The following is a 25,482-nucleotide window of genomic DNA, read 5'->3' as shown; positions in this document are numbered from 1 at the left end:
GGGCTGGGCCACAGCCACGGCCAACCAGAATTCAGTGTCCATTGGGAGTGGCGCGTCCTCACGCTGTCTCCCAAAGGGCTTCTCATTACAAACCGCGGCCTGTCTGAATGCGGCCACTGTGGTGACGGCAAAGCTGCTTCAGCAGAGGCCTGCCTGCCTGGTGGGGGTGTCTGAGGGGACAGCGCTGGGTCAGGCTCCCCTCCCTTTGGGCTAGATCTTCAAAGAGTTCCTTCAGAAACACTGACACTGTCCCTCCCGTGCGGGTGGGACTGGGACCTGGGACCCCGAGGAGGGTGCTCCTGAATGACTGTTGCCCAAGGTGACATCGAGGCTGTGCCGGGGGCCAGAGGACAGTGACGGCTCACCTGCACCAGGACTGAGCTCGCCCCCCTAGCCCTCCCTACAGCTCTTGCTAACTGACCTGGATTCCCACCCCAGGCCCAGAGGCACCACCTGCCCCTCCTCAGTGCTCTGTCTTGTGCCTAAGAACCACACTCTCCTGCTGCACTGGGGTGAGGCTGCAGGAGCCCCAGAGGAGAGGACTGAATTGTGGCTGGAGGCAGCGGGGGCAGGAGGCAGTGGGGGCAGGAGGCAGCGGGGGCAGGAGGCACTACCCTGCCTGAGCTGTTGGGTAGCCTTTGGTCTCTGGTGTCTGCACTTGAGCCTCAAAACTGTGAACGCTAGGGACGGGAAGCTCTATCCCAAAAACCATGGGATCACTTAGATTCCCAAAGGGAAATCCAACAGAACTGAAAATTAAAGAGACCAAAAAGAACAAAAATCAGACTTCTGTGGAGATGCTCAGAGAGGAGACATGTAGGATGACATGTGACCACAATGGAGGGAGGGAGTTTTTATTCAGTAGAAGTTCCATCCCAAATACGCACTGATGTCACTAAGCAGGACTCACCCTGAGTCTCTGTGTGGGACTTTCACACATACACCCCTACTTCCTCTCCTGGCCACATCGGGAAGGCATACTCCCCAACAGCAGGGAGGAGCAGCTGGCTTTCACCAGCTTTAAAAATGTCACTAGAGCCACTGACCAATAGGGGTTTGGTGCATTCGGGAAGTATGACAGACTGACTGAGCCCCAATTTATCAACAGTCCAGGCTGGGCAGCCTGGGAGTGGCCTGTGCCCTCCCTGCCGCCCTGTGCGCATGTATGGGCAGAGTGCAAGGTTCATGCCTGGCTCACAGTGGATGCTTCCAATCTGGGAGGCTGACTTATCGATAACATGGCTCACTGTTGAACCACAACCCCCAAGACATGAGGCTCTGTGCTGACCTGTAGCTGTGCAGCAGGTATCTGCCCTCCTGGGAGACACGGGTCTCACAGAGCTGACAGTGTTGGGCACATTAACGGTGGCCTTGCTCGCAGAGCCAGCATAGAGCCAGGGGAACACTGTAAGCAGGACAAGCATGATGGGGGCCAGACCTAGACCATGGGGAGATCAGAACATGTTGCTACCATATTTGAGCATGGCAGAGCGGGCATGGGGCCCCTCTGACAGGCTGCAGGACCATAGCGCTTTCCAGAATGTTTGATCAGCCCCAGTAAATACTCAACAAATCCAATTCTTCTGCTGCACGGTCACAGGGTGACTTAATTTGCCATCATGTCATCAAAATGCTCAGGTGAATCACAGTGGTCCGGCTGCCTTATATGGGCACTGAAATGCAAGCAAAGACAACTAGTATTGAGGGGCCGAGGAGCAGCATGGGGTTAGAATGGGGGCATGTGGAGTTTTTAACAAGTGGATGCAAGCTTTAGGGGTACTCAGAAATCCCCTCTGAGAGGGGTTGTTTAAATCCCCTCTGCTACATCGTTTTCAGGTGAGAACAAAAAATGCAACAAGCAGCAGATGTGCAGCCACGTCTCTGTAAACCTAGCATGATGCCTCTGAAATGCTGTGTAAAGAAAAGCGCTCCCCAGCATGTTGTGCTGCCACTAACAGGGGAGCCTTCCTTAGGAAGTGGCACAAAAATATACGGAAATGGTAAAACGCCTGGCGGTCCAGCTCTCTCCAGTTGCAAAACTTCCTCTTCCACAGAGCGCGTAGGGCCATGGTCACTCTTCCAAAGGGGGCACTGATCATTCGCATAGGAACTGGGCTTTTAAGCAAATTTAACTTTTTTTGTGTTCTTAAGTTCCTAACAGAGCAAAAGAAGAGTCACTGCAGAGAAAAGCAAGGAGGCAAAGGTGTAGGATGCGGAGCAGCCTCCGAGGGTCGCTGCATGCCCAGCAATGGGTCCCCAGAGAGAATGAGGTTGTTTAAAAACAAAGGTGGCAGTGGGGGTGTCCCCGTGATGTCCAAGGTGATATGTGTGACGACAGACACAGGAAGGGGAAGGGGAGGAGAAAAGAGAAGGTAGAGACAGAAACAGAGGAAAAAAAATAGATAAAAAGAACAAAATTAGGTCAAATATAGAAAACACAAGAATCAAAGGTTAATTCAACTTTAGTAAATTAAACGTCGGAGGTTAGAGAAGAGTTCAGTGCCGTTTGTTACCACCAGGCCAGCTCCCAAGCTCAGCAGGGCCAGAAGCAGCACAGCAGGGTGAGCTCGGGGTTAGGGGTCAGCGAGCGCATGAAATTAAAGTGAGAGAACAGAAGCCTCCAGTAAGACACAGATTTTGATTAGGAGAATGTTACCTTTGACTAAGGTGAGGTCTCTTAGCTACAGCCAATGAGCCTACCCTTGGCCTTCCTGCCGCTAGAGCTTTGCACACATAGTGGGAGAGATGCGTTTGATCACTGCAGTATGTGTAGCAAACTGTGCAGAGGCCAGGGGGCCGCCTTTTCAGTCACGAATTGAATTCTTCTTCCTATTGCGCGATCCCCCCAGCCACAGTGCTGTTAAAGAAAACCTCGCTCTGTGCCCCATACCTGCTGACCACAGAATTCCACCTCCCACCCAGCGTAGAGCCACCTCCTCTGAGACAGTACGAGAGCCCTGAGTGTGGTGAGCAGCCCCCGCCTCCCCCCCCCCCCCCCGCACCCACTCTCTCTGAGTTAATGGGGCTCCTGGACAATTAATGAGGACTCTGGCATCTCTAGTGGGCAGGACCCTGGAGAACAAGGTCTTCCCAGAACTTCTGGACCTGACACACCCTGGGAGCTGCTGCTGTGGGTCGTGCCCAGCATATGAACACAGCAAGGCTGGGTCCCCTGCCTATGGGATCTTATCACTGGAAACAAATGCCATCAGAAACAGACTCAGTGCAAAGGGGTTACTCAAGCCTCTCACTCTCTCAGCTCCTAAATGTCCCATAAAGGCCGAGCAGATCTGGACACTCACACCAGACTACTGATTTCAAGAAAACAACTGACCAAAGAATGCGAAGAAAAAGGGGCAGAGGATGGCAGGGCCACCCCCATTCGGGCACCCTGTTAAGCAGTAGTGAGAACATTTCTTGCAGCCAAACCCAGGTGCCCTGCCTTTGACACTGACCATGTGGCCAGTGCCTGCAGAGGCAGGCTCACCCCAGCATGTGTTAAGGGGTCTCCCTGACAACACAGAGGGTAAGACCAATCGATGCTTCTGAACTATGGCTTAAGACCCACCTGCAAACTCCTGGAAGCCCCCACAAGTCCGTCAGACACACACATTCATGCACATCCAACCATTGGGAGCCACAGACTGACTTCATTTTGTTGCTGCTTGAATAACCCACTTTCACACACACAGCTCTGTTGTAGGCAACCCACATCCTTTCTGGCCTCGCTTCCATTGGGAGAAGATACCTGGAACATTAGCTGAGAGGCCAGGGAAACACTATAAGAGGACAAGCATGATGGCGGCCAGACCTAGACCACGGGGAGATCAGAACATGTTGCTACCATACTTGAGCATGGCAGAGAGGGCATGGGGCCCCTCTGACAGGCTGCAGCTGTGTGCGCTATGCCCACCTCTCCTGCTTGTGGATTGCATTTGGCTGGTGTGGAAAAGCAGAGAGTGATGTTGAAGATCTCTGCTCGGAGGGATTTGGTCAATGAGGAGACTGGCCACCAGCAGCAAGGGAGCTGGGCCGGAAAGCAGAACTCTCACTTTATTCCCACATTGAGTTGGTCCTGAATCCCTAGAGATGGACCTGCATCTCCTACTGCTCCCATCATGATCTCTAGCAGACTGGATCATCATCATGGATGGGATTTTCCAGTATCTATTTTCTCCACTTGCTCTGCTTCAAGTGGTTCAATTTAATCAATTGCGAGGCCCTTGGCAGATAGGATTTTTGATGAACTAGGCACCAGGTCTTCCTTCTCTTGGGGGGTCCCCAAAGAGAAGAGATTTCGACCATGGCTGTGCAGGTAAGCAAGCATCAGATAGAAAGCGCTTAAACACAGTTATGTGGTCCTCGTATGAAATGGCAGATGGCAGAGAAGGTCTCACAAAGGAACCTTACTCAGCTTCCAAGGCTTGGCAGGAGCTGGGGCTTTTCCCACCTGAGGGCTCCCAAGGACTGGCTCAGCATCAGTCCTTCAAGGCCAAGTGACACAGGGCCTTTGCCCAGGATGCTTCGCCGAGCCTTCCTGGGAGTCTATTATATCTCAACCCACTGCACAGGTAGGTACAAAGCAACACTCAGCGCTGCATGGGAACCGATCATGAGGATGGCTGTAAGCAAGCACGTTGTGAGGGCTGTCCAGGCACATTAGGAGGTGCGGCACTGCATTAATTCCAAGCGGGGAACTCACGGAAAGCAGAGTGCGCGTACCTGGGATGGCTGTGGGCTGCGCCGAGGTCTTGAACATAAAATAAGCCGCCTTGGACTTCCCCTGCTGGTTCTCGGCCACCACGTAGACCTCATACTCAGCATTCCACTCCAGGGACTTGAGCATGATGTGGTCACTGCCAGATGGGAGCCTGATCTCTGGTTTCCACTCGGAGGAGAGCTTCTGGGAAGGACACAAGACACGAGGCAGCATTAGGCGAGAACCCCGGGGACACTAGCTCACAGAAGAACTTCGGCGCGTCAATAACGATTGGTGCAAAATAATGAAAATAAAAATCAACAATAGAATGTGGTGTTTATTCTTTACCAGCCTGACAAACCCTAAGGATTACACGTCAGGGGGTCAACCTTACATGTTCGCAAACACAAACAGCGGCAGCTGCTAGTGGGACATGCGTCTCAGGTGTAAATTCCGCTGTTAGGTCCAATCCTGGCCACTCCGATGCCCACAGGAAGGTACACTCAGCTCAGCAGAACACTGCACAGGGCAAAGCCTGCAGCTGGCGGCAGAGGGTCCCTTTTCCTCCTTGAATGCTCTTTCCAGTTATATCCCTCACTGCACCAGTGAGCTTGTTCTGATTGGGAATTTATCAAGCCACCGGCAGGTGACCACCTCCCTAACACAACAAGGAGGCTGGCAGAACTCCCGAGAAGTCTTCAGATGGTTTCACCGTTGCTCACTCAGCCCACCTCTTCACAGTCTTTGGAGAGGTGTAGGCTGGGCTCACAAGAGCGTTTAGCAAATGTTTACTAAGTGACGAGCTGCTCCTCAGAAGAGCAGAACATGCTCTAGTGACCTGGGAGGTGGTGTGGCCCACGGCTGAGCTGCAGGGAGACTTATCTTACAGCACAGCCATCTTCCCAGGCAGAAGGACTGGCACCAGCCAGAGACTCGCTTTCAGGAAGGGGCCATGGCCACCACTATTGTGGGAAAATGCTAGGAGTGCTGGTTTCCTTAGCGTCTAACCCGGAAGTGGGGGTGCTGTAGGTTAGCTTGTACATATGCCACTATATGGTCCCTTTTTAATTGAAAACAAAGAAATTCAGCTGTCTTTCCCCTTATTTCTCTGAAAAGCTTCTTTCGTTGGCAAACATCATTACCAAAGAGACAACCAGTATGTAAAGCAAGTATTTAATAAAGCAATCATGATGTTTTATAATACATGTTAATATATATTAATGATATTTAGCAAACATTACGTTTTTAGAGGCTGGTCAAGGTTGTTGAAACCTGACACATCTCAGTGTTTTGCCCCAGCTGTCTTTCCAGCTCAGGCCTGCCTGGCACAGCCACAGTGATTCTTCTGGAAAAGTGACATCTGAGGAGGCCTTCAAGGGAGGCACTTCCCGCCCCAGCCGGCACCTTAGCAGTAACTACTGTATTTACCGGGCACGGGGGTTTCCAAGTGTCACTCACATTTCCGGTTCTTTGCATATATTATAACTAATCTTTATAACAACCTGATAAGCGATTTTGTTCCCATTTTACAAAAGAAGAAATGGAAGTTTGGGGAGACTGGATGATGCATTTGGGTCACATGTTGGCAAGGGGTAAAGCTGGACCTGGACTCCATGTGTGTCCGGCCACATCAGTGTAACAACAGCGGAGGCGTCCCCCCAGCCCTGTCCACTTCCAGTGCTGCCAGGCGTCTGCCCAGCACTTGCTTCTCCTCCAGGACTCTGTGCGGTCTGTGACCGGTGAGGGCTCACATTCCACTTCGACAGGGCTGACCAAAAGGCAGAAGGAGTAAGTCATCTTCCTGGAAAAAGCCTTTCTTGGGGGCTAGGTGAAGAAAGGCAACTGCTCTCTGGCTCAGTATTTCCTACCAGTAAGAAACCCTAGCAATAGACTATCCCCAGTGCTCAGACACTGCCTCAGCAATTGGCCGTGGTTGGCAATGGCCAAGTGTCATTCTTAAACCAAAACAGGAGAGAGATTCTAAATTGGGGGTTGGGGATGAAAGGTGCAATGATAGAAATCTCAGACAGGTGCTGAGCCAACCAGGAAGAAAAGGCGTAGGGCCACGCTCATAGTTTAGCAGGATTAGAACAGCTCAGTGGGGTGAAGAGCTGACGAGGGAGAGAGCCCAGTTGCCTTCATCAGACAGATCTGGGTCTCCACCCTGGTTGGCCCGGCTGTGAGAGGTCAGGCTCTTACTGACTGCACAGCCCTCGCTTCCTCTGCCACATGGTGATCATTGTAGGACCTATTTCATAGGGTCCTGTGGAGAGAAAATGCATGTAATCACAGCACTTGGCCCGTTTGGTAGCGATGATTAGAGAGCAGTGTGTTATTTGCAAAAAGCACAGGGTAATGGCAAAATAACTTTGTACAAAAGTTCAAGAAGCAGGAAAACCAATCATGGTGTGAGTTTGTCACCACCACAGCCATTTTGGAGGTTTTGAAATGGTCCCAGTGTGGACATGAACTAACAGCTGTAGGTCAGTCTTGAGATTTGAAACCCTGTTCAGGGCCCAACCCACAGAGTGATGGTCCAACCAGCCCGGTAAGGGGTAAAGCTGGATCTGCAACCCGTGTCTGTCCAGCCACATCAGGCTCTGCCTGTTGTTGTCCCACCAAGGTGTGTGCCAGGGTCTCGGGGCAGGGCTGAGCCCTGGGAAGGGGCACTTACCGTTCGGTACTTGACCAGGTAGTGTCTGATGGGGGAGCCGCCGTCGTCCTGCTTGATCAGGTTCACCTTGATGGAGTTGCCCTCGTCTCCCATCTGCCCTTCGAGCTTAGGAGCGCTGGGTTCCCCTGAAACAGCCAGTTGGTTCACGTGACATTTTCCTCCACAAAATGAAACCCATCCATCAGAAAAGGATGCACTGATGGGGTGGGGCTGGGCTCTTTTGCTTTCTCAGAAATTCAAATGGTTAAAAAGCAGAAAACGTAAGACTTTGGATTCCAGTTAGATGCCTCAGACTTAGCCCAAACTTAGGCCCTTTGGGGATGTTCTGGGCAGCTCGCTCCCTGGAGATACAGCCCGTCACGCTCCAGAGCTGGGCCTTTGTTCCTGCCTCCCCCTGGAGCCTGCTTTTCTTTTCGCTGCTATGCTCTTACAACTGAAGACTTAACTTTTACAAACCTGATATTTTGGGAAATGGCCTGAAATATGGAAAAACGGGAGCATTTAAGGAGAAAGCTCACATGCATAAAATAATTTTTCAAAGCAGCCTAGTTTCTTCTCTGGATATCTAAGTAATAACATTAAAATAATTTAAGTTCCCGGCTGTGATTAAATAAAGCACGATTTGCCAAGGCAAGTTTCTTATATGTCCTGCATTTATGGCTCAGCTGATTGAGATAATCCTCAACACCTTGTCTTAAGTAACAATCATGAAGCCCCTGTCTTTGTGAGGAGAGCAAGAGAACAAGGTCTTTAGCGGGTTTCAGCAGAAAAAGGTCCCTGTGTGTCTTTATTTGCAGCTTGTGCTCAGCGGACAGCCTGCATCCAAGGCCCAGAGGGAAGACATGCTGTGTGACAGGTCGCTGGGGCGGGGGGCTGGGGGAGGGGGCTGCTCATCAGTGAGTGAGGCATTGATTTACTTTAAGATAAACTATTTCATTAGTATACGCTGAAAGCAATGAGGTGAGAAAACATCTGCTATGGAAAGTTAAAATGAAGACTTAGCACACTTGGAAATGCTGCACTTCCTGTGCGAGCCACCTCTGCATCGGTTTCATGGCCTCACATGGAACGTTTGGGAGAGCCCAGAAAACAGAGACCTTCTGCGTGGGCTGCCTGGGCTTGTGCTCTGGAAGACAGAACCACAGACGTGTGACAAGAGCCAGGAAAGGCTTGTCCATAGGGTTGGGACCTGAGGACCCAAAGTGTACCTCTGGAAACTTGTGAGAAGGCTGCTGGCAAGGCCTGCCCAACCCACTGTCCTGGGTCAGTTATTCTGGGAACCTCAAAACGGCCCTGTGTCCTGCTCTTCCTTTAAGACAAAGAGGAAGCAGAGAGAAAGCTCAGGAGAGCTCTGGTACGCAGCCTGGGCCAGCGGTGTGCGCATCACCTGGGAGCTCCTTAGAAGTGCAGACTCTTATTTTAACAGGATCCCACATAATCCATGTGCACATGTAGGCTTGGAAAGTGCTAGCAAAGGGCACATGTAAACACTACGACAGTGAAGATGTATAACCTTAATGCTGAGCAACCAAGTATTTGTGCTTGTTATGTGTTTGTTTGTTTTTTTAGCCAGTAATTAACAAAAAATAAAAACAAAAATAAAGAAGATAAAGGGGCTTCAGGCAAAAACTTGTCCTATTTCTAAGCCATTATGTAGTCACAGGCCCCAACAATTCAGTGGAGAAAATTTAGAAGTTGGGTTTAGATAATGTCAAGGCATTTTCACATTCTTTTGGGCCGTTCTCAGTCTTAGTAATCCAGTTAGGTCTTATATCACCACAAATGCCCAGTGCTGAGAGGAAATGCCAGGGAGTACAGGGTAGTAGGCCAGCTCCGTGTCACTCCCCAGTGCTGAACGGTGGATGTAGGAGATGCAGGGGAACTTTACAATGCTATTCTCTGGCTGGTTAGGGTGACCAACTCACCAGGATGGCCTGGGATTCTCCAGGTGTTATCACACCAAGTCTTAGGCTGTGGAGAAACTGTTAGTCCCAGGCAAACCAGGGGCTTGGTGACCAGGGACTGAATGGATATGGACACTAGTCATTATAATTTTCTGTACCCAGAAACACAATATGGGCTCTGTGATGAGTGGCCTGTTTGCCTTCAGGAGGAGGGAAGGAGGCAGCATCAGCAGCCCTTCCAACACACCCATTGGGCAGGGACCCAACCCTTCCCCAGGCCCCGTGGGAGGGAAATAGAGATTAAATTATTATTATTTCCTCTCAGATTTGAGCAGGGTGGGCTCCCAAGGCTGAACCGATACCGCCAAACATGGAACTCTACTTTGGGGCATATCTACTTATTTAGACGAGGTGCTTTCTCTGATGTCTGTGAGATCCTTTAAACTGAATGCTAAGGATGCCACAGGAGAGCCTGGGGGGCTGCCACCTTGGACGGGTCTACACATTTGAAAATACAGGCCCTGGACTGGATGCTTTGACTCTGACATCACTGTGCCACACCACGGCCACTGCCCCAGATGGACTGTAAGATCACCACAGCTATTTCCATGACACTGTAAAAGACAGAATTTGAAATATAGGATATTCATCCATTTTTAGGAAATGCACCCCAAAATCAATAATTCTATATTTCTAAGGCACAGAATGGTCCTTTAAAATTTTTTTAAGTTATCTCAAAAAAGTCTTATCTTTTAAAAGAGAACCTACGTCTCTTCAAAGACATATGAATAAAAACCTCACCAACGAATCCCTGTAGAAACCAACAGCCCTGATGAAGGCACTCTCCTATCCTATATAATAAAAGGGTAATATGCAAATCGACCGAAGGGCAGAACAACCGGTTGCTATGACCCACACTGACCACCAGGGGGAAGACTCTCAAAGCAGGAGCTGCCCCCTGGTGGTCAATGCACTCCCACAGGGGGAGCACCACTCAGCCACAAGCCAGGCTGATGTCTGGAGAGCGCAGTGGTGGTGGCAGGAGACTCTCCTGCCTCTGTGGCAGCACTAAGGATGTCCGACTGATGGCTTAGGCCCGGGGAGGCGGGGTGGGGCTGTGGGCCTAAGCCATCAGTTGGACATCTCCTCAGGGCTCCTGGACTGCTAAAGGGTGCAGGCTGGGCTGAGGGGACCCCCCCTCCCCAAGTGCATGAATGTCGTGCACCGGGCCTTTAGTCTTTATTAGGTTCACAGAGAAACCACTACACTATATCACAGTTAGAACATGGTTGTAACATTTACCAGTTAGAACACTATAACTTGCTCTCATTTTATGTCCTTCATTTATGGCTCAGCTGATTGAGATAATCCTCAACACCTTGTCTTAAGTAACAATCATGAAGCCCCTGTCTTTGTGAGGAGAGCAAGAGAACAAGGTCTTTAGCGGTTTTCAGCAGAAAAAGGTCCCTGTGTGTCTTTATTTGCAGCTTGTGCTCAGCGGACAGCCTGCATCCAAGGCCCAGAGGGAAGATGTGCTGTGTGACATGATACTCTGATATGTGTGTACTACTTTCCCACATAACTTAGAGCATTTTATATCATATAATATTCAGGTGTGTCATCTAGAGTGCTTTAAATATGAGTTATTCAACACATGTATATTGAGTACCTACTCGGTACCAAGTAAGCTATTGGAGTTTCAAAGGTGAATAAGACAAATGAAAAAAACTGAGTTATAATCAATTAAAAAAATGCTGGGGCCCATATATAAAAACATAAACCTTTCTATGACAGTATTTCTAAAGGAAGTGCATATTCAACTAACATCATAGGATTCTGACCCACTTTGTGGCTGTGTTACTTATCGTAGGCCCATCAAGATATGGAAAGAGCAGTATTTGTTTAATCAATTGTCTCATGCATCTTCAAATGTTTACTGTCAGTCTTTTTTTTTTACAGGTTAGATAAGGAGTAAAGAAACTATTTCCTGAACTCTCTGCAAAAAGAAGTCTCCAGCCAGCCTGGGGAAGGAGGGGGGCTGAGGCTAAAGGAGTGGGCGTGGCATTCAGGGGGCTCCCTGCTTTGGAGAACACATTAGGAAAGGAAATTATTTAGAGGGTCCCCACGTGCACTCTGATCTGTGGTGGCTGCTCTGATTGAAACCATTATGGGTAATTTCAGCATAACCAATATCATAATTATTTGTAAATGTTGGTTTGCAGTTCAGCAGCAAGAGGCAGGTTGCTCCAAGAAAACCCCTGGGGTTAATTATACCCTCTGAGTTTAGCTTCAGCCATGAGTCTTATTTTCCCCTAAAATATTTTCTGTAAAGACTAAAATAGCAGTACCTTAAAAATGAACCTTGCCAATAACAAATATGAAATGTCAAGCAGTTCTGGTATTTTCTAGAAGAATGTGAATCGTGCATGCAAGAAAATAAAAAAAGAATGCACCATAGAGACCACCAATGGTCAGAAATATTACATGCAGATCCTACGAATTCCTCTTATAAACCATAATTGAAATGCATATTTCTGGCCTTGCAGATTGTTGGTTCTTCATTGTAATTATTGTGCTACTGTGCCCTGAACCTGGAGTCAGCTTCGTCCTTCCCCTCCTCAGCAGAAGCTCTGGGGTCAGATCCCTGCTGCTGGGTGTCTGCATTCCACAGCAGGAGTGTGAGCAAGCTCGGGCAGTCAGACAGCATTTGTGAAGCGTAGAAGGAAAACGGTCTGCTGCTTCTTACTCAAAAAAGCCCAACGCCAGGAGCTGTACCTTCTGAATGAAAGGCTAGGTGCCAACAGGTACCCCTGAGAAAGGCTGGGTCAACCTGGCATCTCCCTTCATCCACTCTGTGTTCTCTCCCCCAGCACTCGCAGTTATGGACATCTGAGATAAACAATGGTGGATGTAGGGGCTGTGTTAGAACCTTTCTCTTTGTCTATCAAGTAGGATTGTCTAGCATTAAAATTATTGTTTCTTTTGTTTATCTTAACTCCTGTTCCCACTTTTCACTGTTTTTAAAAGCCCAAAATGTATGATTTAGCTGTTTAAATATGAAGCCTATTTGATTTTTCCAATTCAGGAACATTCACAATTACATCAAGAGGTTAGAAGTTTGACTGGTCCTTAGGGGATCGGCAAATTCCTTAAGCGAATCAGGACTGAGAGCTATTAGAACACTAAGTCTCCCTCCCGAGACCCAACACTTTGCTCTAGATGCCAAACAAGCCAATCTAACGTGATCTGTGCTGCATACATTCTTGGACCCTCGAACTGTGCCCAGTGTACGGAGAAAGGATGCTTAGCTCCCTATGGCTAAGCTCACGGAGGCGTCTAGCTTACAAATCCCTTCTAGCATTGGATTTCTCAGGAGTTAGGAATGTGAATGTGTGTGCTGGGGGAGGGGTGGGGAGGAAACTGTTCCCACAAAATACAAATTAACCAGTCACAAATGAACTCTGACAGACCAAACCACAAAATACCAGTTCCCTTCTCATGGGTATCATGAAAACACCAACAGATTAATTGATCAATTATCTTTGTTTCATCATCCTAAAAAGAAAATATAACCACGAAGGTATGGCTTGTGGTTATGGGGCCGATCCAGGCTGAGGAAGTTATGACAGAAATAACTGCTATCACCAACAATTAACTCGGCTCCCGCCTCTGAGGCCACAAGGCACATGTTCTACATCACCTCCTGGAGGGCAGACTACTCCTGGGAGGAGCCTCACACTAGTGAACCCTGGGGATGTAGGCACTTTCCACAGCCCCAGTCCCTGTCCTCTGTCCACGGATCTGGGCCGACCCATCACTGCCTGCCCTAGTCCTCTGGCGCTAGCTCCCCACCCTGGCAACCAGCAGCGCAGGGAGTCCGTGGCAACAGAGGCAATTAGAGCAGAAGCCCTGGTGGAAAGTCTATGCGAGCTGCCCGAGACCGTGGCCATCCGACACAGCTGTAAAAATAAAGGAGGGAGTGGAAGGGGTGGTTAGTGATGTTTCAATCTAAGAAGGAAGAGTGGGTGTTACAGAGTTTAGTTCATCAGAACCAGCATGTCCTAGTACGAGTCAGTGTCAGTAGCTAAATAAATAAAAAAAAAAAGATCATTATGAGGGGTGGGGAGGGATCCATGCTCCGACATGCAGCACACTGAGGGGGTGGGGTGGGAGTGGGGCAGGGGCTTCTGGTCACACACATGCTGGTGGGGGAGGGGTCCCATTTACAGAGTCCTCAGTAGCTGACGGAGTCCCTGGGGGAAGCAGGCCCTGCAGTGACACATGCCATGGTAGAAAGAAACCTGTGCATCTCAGGGGCATTGAGGTCCCCGCAGCAAACCCACTACTGGGCTCTCTGGCAGGTGCCTAAGCTTCCCTGCCGTGAGCTCCCACATGGAAAGCTCGGGAGGCTCAGGAGCCAGGAGTCGCTGGGGCCTGGTCCTCAATGCCTGTTCTCACCTCCCTTCTAATTCAGTGCTGCTGGGCCCAGTTGACACTGTGGATGGGAACCCAAGGGGACGTAGCTAGATCACCCAGCACATGCTAAGTACCCCCCAGGCAATTTCGGCATCGTGAACAGGGGACATTGGATTTCAGCAGTTGTTGGGTGTACAGCCCACTGTCCGAAAGACACCCTGCTCACTTACACCTTCGCATTTAGGTCCAACTAGTGCCCAGAGCAAGGAGGCAATAACCGCCCTGAACTAATAAGCTTTATTTCTCTCCCCCGTAAATTTTATTTGCTTTAATCTCTCCGTTCCCTTAAATTTTATTAATAAAGGCCATTTCCTGCTTCTCATCTCACTGACAAGTCCTTTGCCGGTCCCTTTGCCGCTGGCAGGGGAGGGTCTGGCTGTGGAATGCTACAGGCTCTCGTCGAATGTTTTAGTACTGGCCGCATTTTTTACTGACAGCTGAGGCCACTGCTCAAGTGTGTTTCTAGGGCAGCTGCAGGAAACATCTTCAAACATTTCTTCCCTTGCTGAATCCGTCTGGAGAGCTCTCTAACTCACCGGTGGATTAGTTTCTACCTTGTGAACGCTGTGCTTTGTTTCATTCTGAACTATAGCATTGCTCAGAAATGGCCAAGCTTGTTCTTCTTTTTTAAAAAGTACATTTTTTATTAATTTCAGAGAGAAAGGAAGAGGGAGAGACAGAAACATCAATGATGAGAGAGAATCATCAGTTGGCTGCCTCCTGCATGCTCCCTTCTGGGGATCAAGCCTGCAACCTGGGCATGTGCCCTGTCTGGGAATTGAACTGTGACCTCCCGGTTCATAGGTCGAAGCTCAACCACTGAGCCACACTGGCTATGCTGGCCAAGCTTGTTCTTAAAAAAGAAAGTAAAGGGTTTCAACTCAATGTCTGCTCACACTAAGATTTCAGAGGGAATGTCCAGGCTTTGTCCCAGTACATCAGCCTCTGAGCAGTCACCATGGTCTAAAGGAGCCTGATCCCCCTTGGGGAAATGATGAAACCACAATATTTGGGGTGGGACTTGGAGTTAAGAAAATCTTAGATTCCCAACATCCCCTGTCCTAAGACTCACAGATTAGGATACTTTTTAAAGTATGTAAAATATATGATCCGATGTTTCACTGCTTTGGGAACATTCCTACTTAATGGGGACAATGTAAATATCAAATATCTCCTTTTTGGAAATAAGGACAGCTCTGATCCAAGACCTCTTTCCAGGAGTCTGGGTGTAAATGGGACTAAATGGGGACACAGTGGCCATGCCTAGAGAGCCAAAGTCCTCAGAGGTGGTCAGTGTGGAGGGGGCGTGAGAGGGAACATCACAGGACTCACACACGTGGGGAGCACTCAATGAAATGACAGACCAGGAGCGAAGAGCATGCGAGATGAGCTGTGGATGGGTTTGTTCCTGTGGATGTCGCCCAATCAGTTTTCAGAGAAGTGAGGTCAACCGGGGCCCTCGCATGCATGGGCACACTGGGCGTTACTGGGGTTAGTTTCGCTTTGGTGATCAGTGCAGCCTGTATGTGTCTCAGGTTGGGATTGGAAGAACATTTTCTGTGAGAGGAGAGCAGAATGCACATGACTCCCGGGGCAGGTTCTGAAATGGTTGTTCGCTTTCGCCGGGAAAGCTGTGAGCAGGGGCTGCCTTTCTCTGTAATTGTGAAATATTTTCACAAAGTCATGACAGTTGCAATATTAACTAATTATTTTGTCACTGCTCTGTTCTTAATTAGCCTACAATTTTATCTCCTTTGCTGTAATGGTCAATCACGTGCTTCTTGGTCACACAGAGCTCTCCTGTCATGGTAACGCCAGATGACTTTGGCTTTGATTTGTCCCCCCTGCCCGGGAGAGGGTCGCTCTTAACAAGTGACCCCTCAGTGATCACAGCCAAACTGCTCTAGTTCAAAATTCTGAAGTCTCTCATCTCAGAAAGTCCTCAATTTGCATGAATTTAATGAAGCACTCTCATTGGTTTTAAGCAAACACAACCTTTGCAATTGTAGGGTTTCACTGTTGTGAACAAATACATTTTCACATTTTCATGTAAATACGACTCATTTTAGAGCAACTGTGGTTTTTAGAACTACTGGATAAAGTTAAACAACAATGTCATAAAGCTAATTTACAAAACTGCTTTCTGGGAAATAATTTTTACGAACTACCTGGTCAAAATTCAAGCTTGCAAACTGTGCTGTGGCTAAGTGGTTTTACTGTAGAGAGCAGTTTGCATGGCCAAATTCTTAAAGTAAAATATTAAACCAAAGTCTGTCTTGGTATCAAATTGTCATGTTAAGGCTGCAAAGAATGAAGAATTCTGCCTGTGAATTGAAAACAAGAGGAACTCTCCCAAATGGCTTCGCTTAGGAAATCTGAGACGGGAAGCAATGAGCGGGCCCTGGGTGCCAGGCTGTGGTCCCAGATTTATTTCACTTATCAGAACAAAGAATTTTACCTTCTGTTCACCAGCGTGGACGACATCATCAGCACCATGCAAGCCACATGACAAAGTCACATGATACGCACGCACATGATTGGTTGAAAGGAAAGTGGAGAAGGTCACATGGAAAATACAAAAAAATTAAAAACTGATGTAAACAATGGGCAGGGAGAAAAATCAACAACAAAATCACAGACTAAATAAAAGGAGAAATCAAATTAAATTAGCAGCATATATAGGAAACATTGGGAGGACAGTAAAACCGCCCAGAAATGGAGAATCATAAATCATAAAGAGCATTTGGTTAACACCAATAAGCATTAGATACAGCTGCAACACTGCATATTAATAACACGTCAAGGAGCATGTAAAGTGGCTTTAAAACGGGGAGGTGTTTCTGTCAGGACCCAGCTGGCATAGGCAATCCGGAAACTGCTGAGGGAAGAGAAAACGCAAGTCATTATCACAGGTTCCAGAAACATCTCGGCGTCCTTGGGGAACAAGGGCAGGGAAAAGAACATGGGTCGTGAAGGAAAAGTCCCCTGATGTTTAAGGCGTAGACTGAGCTCTGTGAGGACAGGCCGGCACATTACGTTAAGAGAAGTCGTTTCATGTTCCTTTGGTGCAGAGGAGGGGGCCTGGGCTGAGTGAGAGCCAGAGAAGGTAGCCCTGGGCATCTTTCCTCACTTCCCTACTCATGTGCTCCAGTTATCCCAGGGGCCATGACACATGTAAAGGAAGAGGCCAGTGGAGGAAGAGAATAGGTTTCCTTCTGGTGGTTGAGGCAATGGCTCCGTCAATATGAATGGAAACTAAACCCCTAACCCAAGAAGCTAAGAGTTTGATGTTCAACAAATGCTCAGCGTTTGTAGAGACAGTTAACTCTTTAGAACTGTGGCTGCATTGATAAGACATGTTTTGATTTTTACAAGGAAAAAAATAGATAGTTTTCTTGTTTGGATTTATCCACATTCTTTTTTGTTCTATGTTGTGTTTACACTCCAATTTGTTGCTTACATGTGACATGCATGACCTTGTTTTGTTAGAAGGCATTTTGGGTTTCCCACCTCAACTTTCATAGGCTGAGGGGAGTTTTGGGTATTGCCAATTGGAGCTGGGAGAGGAGAAGGGCCAAGAAGGGAGGTGACAATACCACTCTGCCAACTATTTAAGAATATTTTGAGAGAAATGCTTTAACCAAGGTACGTGCTCCCTCGCTACTGTGAGCTGATAGCGTGCAAGCTTCTTGCTGTCCGACACCACACAGGTTCTGCACACGCCCATCAGTGGTGTCCTGTAGGGATTCTTACACCTGAGAAGTTTATCCTTTGATTTTATTTAGGACACCTTCATTCATTCATAATTGTGACTAGATCAACACACACACACACACACACACACACACACACACACACACACGGGACATTCTTTCATTCCAGCCTCATTGACGGACTGATGATTGGAGGATTTTGTGTGCTTCTAGCTGCCGTGCTGTTAGTTCCCCTGCCATTCAGCTGTGCAGCATTTTGCCTTCCTGTTGAGCAATGCATTCATGCTAAATACAGGCTGCTGCCCATTTGTGACTGTCTTTCCTTTATCTCGGTATCTACTGGGACCTACAATTTGGGTCAGTAGTCAAGTGGTTTAAAATAAAAAACTCAAACTTACTTCTCGTTGGATGGCACTACGAAGCATGTTATCTCTGGGCAGAAATGCCTGATATTTAAAAATTAAGCATATGTCAGGGGAGAAACACCTCTTCCTTAAGGAAAAATCTAGATCCAAGATTGTATTTTACTTCCAGAAAAGATGGACCTATGGTGAGGCACCTCAAATATGACAGGACTTGTGCAAATGTGTAAGGCGGCCTTCTCCCCTGTGCCCAGCACACACACTGCACACAGGAGAAGGGACGGGGGGTGGGGGCATCGTTGTTAGAAGAAGAAAGGTGTTGTTAGTTGCATTCCTTTTCCAAATGCAAAAACCCATCATCTGAATTAAACCCATGTGAGCACAGTTCATTTTCACCCACTGCTCTGCTGATGAAATGAAACCTCAAAAGCGCCAGGAATTAAAATTCACTGCAGCACACACACAAAGAGAACACCAAGGAAACAGGCCCGTAGCTACGCTCTGCAGTAGGAAAAAACACCATTTCATGCAACGCAGAACCAGGACAACCTTTTCTTCTCCCTTCAATTCTGTGTGGGAACCCTGGCCCGGGAGTGGGAGCGGTGCTGTGCATACCTGCTTTCTCCTCACCCAGCCCTGCTCATGGATGCATGCCACTTTTCGGGGCACTCAGAAATGTTATAAAATCTGAAACTCTCACACAGCTGAGAACCCACACTGTAAACACACACACACACACACACACACACACACACACACACACACACGCGCGCGCGCGCGCATATCTACAGCTGATCTGTCAGGGGATTTAAGGCCTAACCATAGCGCACTTCATTCGAGTTTTAAAACGACTAGATTGGAGTATGTTACGGCTGTGATGAAGTGCAATATTTTCCACAACGGAAAAGATGATATGGTCTGGCCTCGACTCTATCATCAGGAGATGAATTCCAGAACTTTCATCAGGATGCTCAATACACATACTTGAGCGAGCCCGGTTATGCGTTTTCTGGCCACGCCTTTCCTTCACTGGGAGTGCCCCTCCTTCCCAGGTGCTCTGTGGACACAGCTCCCCCACTGGGCCAGACACAGGGGGCAGGCTGTCAGGACTCAGCCATCCTCTTTCTCACCCTCTGCCTTTCTCCAAATAGCCATTCTCTCCTACTCCTGCCCTCGTTCTCTTCTAGCTACTGCTATATGAGCATGTGTCGTGTATGCATGTGTGTGCACATGTGTGTGTGCGTGCGTACGTGTGTGTGTGTGTGTGTGCGCGCATGTGCGTGTGAGCATCAGTGGGGAAGGACAATGAAAACTGGGAAGAGATGCTGTTCTTTTGTCTTGTTGGGGTTTCTCTAATCCTTTTCTAATTTTGACTTGAGGGTAAATGTTGAAAAGCTTCCTCATGCACAGGTATTGTTTACATAATCACCCCAGTTCCTTGGGTGATGCCGGGTCTGCTCTCTTGGCCAAGCAGACAGCATGCTTAGAAAACCACACTGGTGAGGAGCGGCCATGCATTCACACTGTTGCTTTAGTACAAGGGAAAACCATGGGCAGCACTATGACCCAGAAGTCAGATCTGCAACAAGCAGCAATCTGGCCAAGGGCAGCTCAGCTCCGTACTCACTAGATGATTCTGTGGTTGTAAGGGCAGGAAGAGGCCAGGTTGCTATGGAAACAGGAAGGACAGAAAAGGCTCAGAAAGGTAAAGGAGGAAATGGCCATAAATTCGTAAGTGTGTCTATATATTTAAGGCATTATTATTAAGAAAAGACAGAGATGGCGAAGGAGATATTCTCTCACTTTTTTCTTCCCCAACTTCCCAATGTGCATCTACTTTAAAGAGATTATCAGAGGTCTTGCTGACAAATCACTCTCACATTGAGAAATAGTATAACCCTCATTTATTCTTACCATGAATTACAGCTATTATGTGCCGAGCCCTGTGTTTTTCATACTTGATCTTTAATTCTCACAAATACCTACAAGGTAGGTAAACCTGTCCTTCATTTGAGAGGTGAGAAATCTGAGGTTTGGGGAGGCTGAGTGACTCATTAAGATCATGGGGCTGTACTGGTACACAGAGGTGGCAGAGCTGGGTCTTGAACCAGGCTGTTCCCAGCTCCCGAGCGGAACCCCTGCTGCTGCCGTACACAGCTTGGAACGGCCCAAATGGGGTGGTGGGCCTGCTCCTGACTCAACCAGGTGCAACAGGAGGCTTCTGAGCGTGGGCGGAGTCACCTCCTGTGGCTGTGCCCGAAATGCAGGGACTTCTGAGGTCCTAAGGAGAACTCAGCCAGCCAGTGGCACACCCCTGCCTGCACCCTGTCTGCTGCCTTGGGCACGGGCTGGCGTGTCACTCTGGGATTCGCTCAGCAGCTGTCTCGCTTTGCTCATTCCCCCCAGAAAGAGGTTCAAAACTCTAAACATGGGTAGGCCCGGAGCTCCCTCTGCTGTGGAGAATGCAGGGGACACAGGGCCAGGGCCACCAGTAAGATTGTACGAGTGAGGCTCAGTCAAGATGATAAAGGCTGGGACTGACCAGGTGACATCACTGTCAGGCTTAGTGGCACTGCTCCTGGGCGGGCAAGCACAGCTTGTGAACACTATGATGTTTTGTGGGAGGGGGTCGGGGGAGAGCAAGTACCCACCCTGGTTTATAGAGGAGAGAAAACGCCGGCTGTGGAGGTGAATATGTGCCGAGGCGCCTACGGCCTGGCACATCTGCAAGCAGACACTGCGTATTTTCCCACAAATATTTATGAGAAATGTATGCATTTATGAAAAAAGCAAAAGGTCTAGGCTTTGCTTTCTAATTTCAGTGTCTGAATCCAACTGTGCCAATTAAAATGAAAGTGAAAACACAACACCCCCGAGGCATTTCTTATGAGCCTGCAGATAGAGTTTTCTGGGCAAATTCCTTTGGCCTCTCCGAATATCAGCTCGGGGCCAGCTCACTAAGCAGCCAGCACTGGGCTGGGCTGCAGCAGCCTCAGGAGCCTGCCCGCAGCATTTTCGGTCCAGGACCTCACCCTTCACTTGCCTCCCCTCGGGGAGTGCTGCCGCCCAGGAATCGGGGAGGCCCTGTGCCTGTTTCTCTTCTCATTTGCTTCTCTACAACCCGGCACTGCTTTCCGCCACCAGAGTTGAATTATCACCTGGTGAAGGTGATAACACTAGGCAGACCCACTGTGGCTGGTGGGAAGCAACCTGCAGAGAGATGGATGAAGAAAATGATACTCACTATCTGGGTGAGACAATGGGACGGGAGTGGAAGAGCTAGCAGGAGCCGCTGAGAAAAGAAAAATGAAGGTGAAAAAAAGAGATAAAAGATCATCAAGGCATACAGATCCTGCATGAAAAAAACGGGAGAGCCAACCCTGGGACCTCAGTACAAGAAGCCGCAGTGAGTTAAAATGGGCAAGAAGAACACGGTGCTCGGGAACAGGTGGCTGGAGGACCAGCAGAGAGCAGGGCTCTCTGACTTCAAGCCACAAACCTGTGTGCCTGCCACGCCTGCAGCTCAGGTAAGGGACTGGGCCAGGAACAGCGGCAGAGGCTTTCGACCCTGCTGAAAACGGCCAACTCAGCAGGGCAGCGGTCCCCAGGGGAGTGGAGAGACAGGAGGAGAGGAAAAAGAGAAGACTGGCTTTTTATTTTAGGTATCTCTATGTGTGTTTGTATACTAGTATACACATATATTTCTACTGACACATATATTTGTAGCAAAACCTCTATGTCTCTCCCTAATTTCAATGTCTGAATAAAGCAAAAATGACGGTCCTACTTATTAGTGTTTACTACCGAGCGAGGTTCATGATTGTTTGGCATCTGGATGAGAAAAACCTCTGCTGTCCTCCAAAAAAATCCCTACAGAATGTGATTCTCTGGATGCTGCTTTGTGTATGGAGAGCAATGCAAATAATACTGTTATTCTCACTAAACAAGTAACTCTAACCAATGTTAGCACAGAAAACGGGTAGATGCACCCAAAAAACATTTGGACAGCTCTTCAGTTTTCCATTGGCAAATCTCCCCACCCAAATCACAAAACAAAGTCGCTCGGAGAGCTGGATGAAAATTTGGAAAAACATCACCGTGTACTCAACATTGCCTTGGTCTTCCTTTCACCTTCCAGATGAGGGGACCTCATTAAACCATGCAAGTACAATGTCACTGGGGTCAGAGCAAGGTAGGCTACTAACTCATCATGATTTGACGGTCTGGTTAATTCAGGTAAAAGTGTATCTCTTTCTCTTTTATTTTTATTTTTTGGCTCAAGTTGTTTGCATAATTGTCCATATTATTTTGGCAAAGGGATAGAGTTATATGTGCTTTAATCACAATATATTACAATGCATTTAACTTGCACTTGCAATGTGTCATCTAGGGGGCAAAATGTGAAAACAAAAATCTCAAGATGCCTCTTAAAAAGTAGAGACTCATTCATATATAATCTTTATGCCCTGAAAGAAATCATTTACTTTGCTTCATGGTACAGAAGCAATTAAGAGGTAATATTCAGACAATGAAATTCTGAAGGTGATGCTCAATCATGAAGAATAGATTCATAATAAATTGTGACATCATCTCTTCAGGGCCTCAGCTGCTCTTACAGGGAAGTGCTCACTCCCCTCACCCCCCAAAGCAATCAGAGGTTGTCAGCTTTTCACCTGAGAGTGTCTTAGCAGCTTGAAGACATTGGTCCTAAAAATACATGTGACAGAGGTACTTTCCTAGGTTGGAATTCTATCTGTTTGTTTAAAGTCATAGCTTCCTCATGACCTTTACACACACATTTATGAACTGCACACAAAAGCCTCCAAACAGGTGAGCCATGCTTTCTAATCCGGCAGCTCAGAAGCAGGAGTCCTTGAGGTATTTGTGCTCTCTGGCTAGTTCCATCTGCTCATCCCTGCTTTGACATAGTCATGCCTCTGAATGTGAAGAAGTCTATTATGGAACTGAGAAAGCAACCCCAATATTGAGACATCTCAACGAACTTCAAGCGATGAGCTAATGTGAAATGCACTGGCTCTCGCCTACTCTCCCACCCAGAGCTGGCAGCAATGGCTCTCTGTCCAGTGTGCTGGCTCTGTGATCCTGTACCTTCTCTCCCTTGGGGTGAGGGTGCACCCAGCACCTAACTCTGGGGCTGTGTGTAGTTCTCCTTGTCTAAAAGAAGTTTGCCTTTTAGTTTTTTAAACTGTAATTTTATTAAATGATTGAGAACACTGACCATGCCACTAGCAATGCCTGCTACTGCATTACTCATGATCTACTTGGAATGGAGAGCTGACCCCATCATTTCCTACAGGGCCTCCTGGGATCTTTGTTAATTACCTATTTTCATATATCAGACAACAAACAACAAGGTCTGAAGGTCTCCTTTAAAAAAAAAATTGAACACGGACTTTCAAAGCAGCATCTGCTATGGGAATTCTCACCTCTATAAGGACTGAGCTGGCAATGAATGAAAACCACTTATAGACTTTGAAGTTCAAGGCCAGTGACTCCAATTCAGTTCTCAGAGCCCAGTTACTGGTGAGAAACTCAAAAAGGCCTCCCCACAGCCTCCCTCTCAGCAAAGTAACTAAGCCCACAGGGAGTACTGATAACCCACATGGAGTACTGATAACATCTAGAAGAGCAGGAACCAGAGACTCAGGCTAAGGACAGTGTCAGGACCCGGACGGTGTCACACCCAGAGTGGTGCCTGCCTTCTGCAAGCAGCTGCCAGCCCAGAGCAGACAGCTGTCAGTCCCACCTCACAGCTCCACCCCTTTCTGTCTCCTGCCAGAACTGGTTCATTCAAGAGCCACGTCTGCTGAGATAGTTAATTTAACACTTGCTGAAGATCTCAGAACGCCTACACTGAGCTACTTCGTTTCTGCTGTTGCTGCAATATTTCTGAATTCATTTTTAAAAGATAAGCTTCCCTGAGTGTCTTTCAGGAACTAGGAGCTTTTTATGAAAAGAGTGTTCAGCTTTCTGAATACCTTTCTTCCAAGTCTCTCTGGGTAATACTTCCCCCCACTATTCCGAGCACAGCCTAGAAAGAAGGGGCTGGGCCACAGGGACTGAAGCGCCGGGCATCCGTGCAGGCAGGGAGATCGCATCACAGCTCTGCTCCCAGAAGGGGGGCCCAGCTTCCTGCCACCCTTGCTCCCTGTATTTTCAGAAACAGCTTATACAATTAGGGGTCCTTGCCAGGGAGAATCACCCCTCTCTACATGCTTGGCAATAGAGTTACTAAGTAGCTGGATAGTTTTCCCAGACATAGAAATGGCAGTTGGCAAGTACCTCCTGCTAAGCAACAAGGTTGACTGAGCTGGGGTCTCACTCCCAGCAGCCGCCTGCAGGACGTGCCGTGGCTTGGAATCCAACCTCATGCTATGCTTTACAACTGCAGCTGCCGCCCCACCAGCCCTCCTGGCGCCCTCCAGCTGCCTCCCTGACAGACAGAACGAGGGCACGAGGAGCTCGATTCTCCTATCTCCTAAAAGCAAATGTGGAAATCCTTTCAAATTCTCTTTCCTGTGAAGGGATTTTGAATGGCGGCCTGGTGATGATGTGGTCACTTTTCTGGCATCCTGGCTAAAGGTGAGGCGGGGCTCTAGTGTGTTATTAAGAGACCACCTGCAGAAGCCCACTACGCTTGGCAAACATCACTGTTGCCACAGCGTAAGTGCCACACACAGAAATTAATACATAAACACAACTTCAAAACACACAGAAGTTTCATGCTCTAAAACAGGAGGAGGGTTAGCTTTCGGGAGTAACCTATGGACATTAACCGGCGCACAGCTAGGCTAGGTCAGTGTGGTTAGGGTCCGGACAGCAGCATCTACTTCAGCCTCTAGGGGACAGAAGGGACTGGAACTAAATTAAGAACTGGGACAGAGATGCTAATGCCATGGGAACAAATAGCAAGGTATGAAGAGGCACTTACGTGGAACAGGGGTATCTGCATTTCCCATGGATGGAACACAGATGGAAAGAAAAGACAAGAGACAGACCCAAGGGGGAAAAAAGATGTAAAAGAAATGACTAGGATCCGCAGAACACAGGGCACTGAAAACTCAAATGATCAAATTACTTCACATCCAGAAAGAAGCTATTCCTGTGGGGGGAGATAAGACAGGCTTTCTACTTCTGGGAAGAGTCAGGTCCCCAGCTTCAAAGAGAGGGAAGCAAGGATCCCCATCTGCTTTCTAACTCCAGGAGTCAGCAGCCCTGGGGCTCTGGGACCACTTGTGGAGTCTGTTCTCCGGCACCTTCTCCGGCGGGGTCTCCTGTTCCTCCCAGGGCAGGCCTGTGGAGGGCTACCTAGAGCAGGGCTCGCCCCAGAGCTGCTGTCCTGGGGGACGAGGGAAAGGAAGGCAGGCAGAGTGAGGGAAAGTGGGGATGACAGAGGGAAACAGAAATGCATCCCTGAATGGAACCAGGAAGAAGCACCTGGAAGTTTGAGAAGGAGACCCTGAGGTGCGCTCCTGGTGTGGAAAGGGAGGGGAAGCTGAAAGTCAAAGGCCTCCGCATCCTTTTCCCTTTGCTTTGCTGGGATTATGCCTCTGCTCCTCTGTCCCACAGCACCCCCGTTAATATCTCAGCTTTTCTCTCTGTTAATATCTCTGCTGCATCAACAGTCCCACAG

General features: G+C 48.3%; 1 protein-coding gene across 1 annotated transcript in view; it reads right to left on the bottom strand.

Annotated features, from left to right (window-relative positions):
* The window catches only part of NCAM1 (neural cell adhesion molecule 1), a 61,862-nt gene that overhangs the window by 10,722 nt on the left and 25,658 nt on the right, over positions 1-25,482 (bottom strand). Inside the window, exons 15-20 of the mRNA XM_054725004.1 lie at positions 24,781-24,795; positions 21,073-21,120; positions 19,456-19,497; positions 18,959-18,961; positions 7,374-7,498; positions 4,723-4,903 (exon numbers count right to left, since the gene is read on the bottom strand). Of these exons, the coding sequence (XP_054580979.1) occupies positions 4,723-4,903; positions 7,374-7,498; positions 18,959-18,961; positions 19,456-19,497; positions 21,073-21,120; positions 24,781-24,795 (414 nt within the window). The remainder of the gene's footprint in view (positions 1-4,722; positions 4,904-7,373; positions 7,499-18,958; positions 18,962-19,455; positions 19,498-21,072; positions 21,121-24,780; positions 24,796-25,482) is intronic.

This window comes from Eptesicus fuscus, chromosome 13 (genome assembly GCF_027574615.1).
Source record: "Eptesicus fuscus isolate TK198812 chromosome 13, DD_ASM_mEF_20220401, whole genome shotgun sequence".
In the NCBI taxonomy this organism is placed as follows: domain Eukaryota; kingdom Metazoa; phylum Chordata; class Mammalia; order Chiroptera; family Vespertilionidae; genus Eptesicus; species Eptesicus fuscus.
The sequence above is the reverse complement of the archived record's forward strand: the minus strand, read 5'-3'. Positions and strand labels throughout refer to the sequence as shown.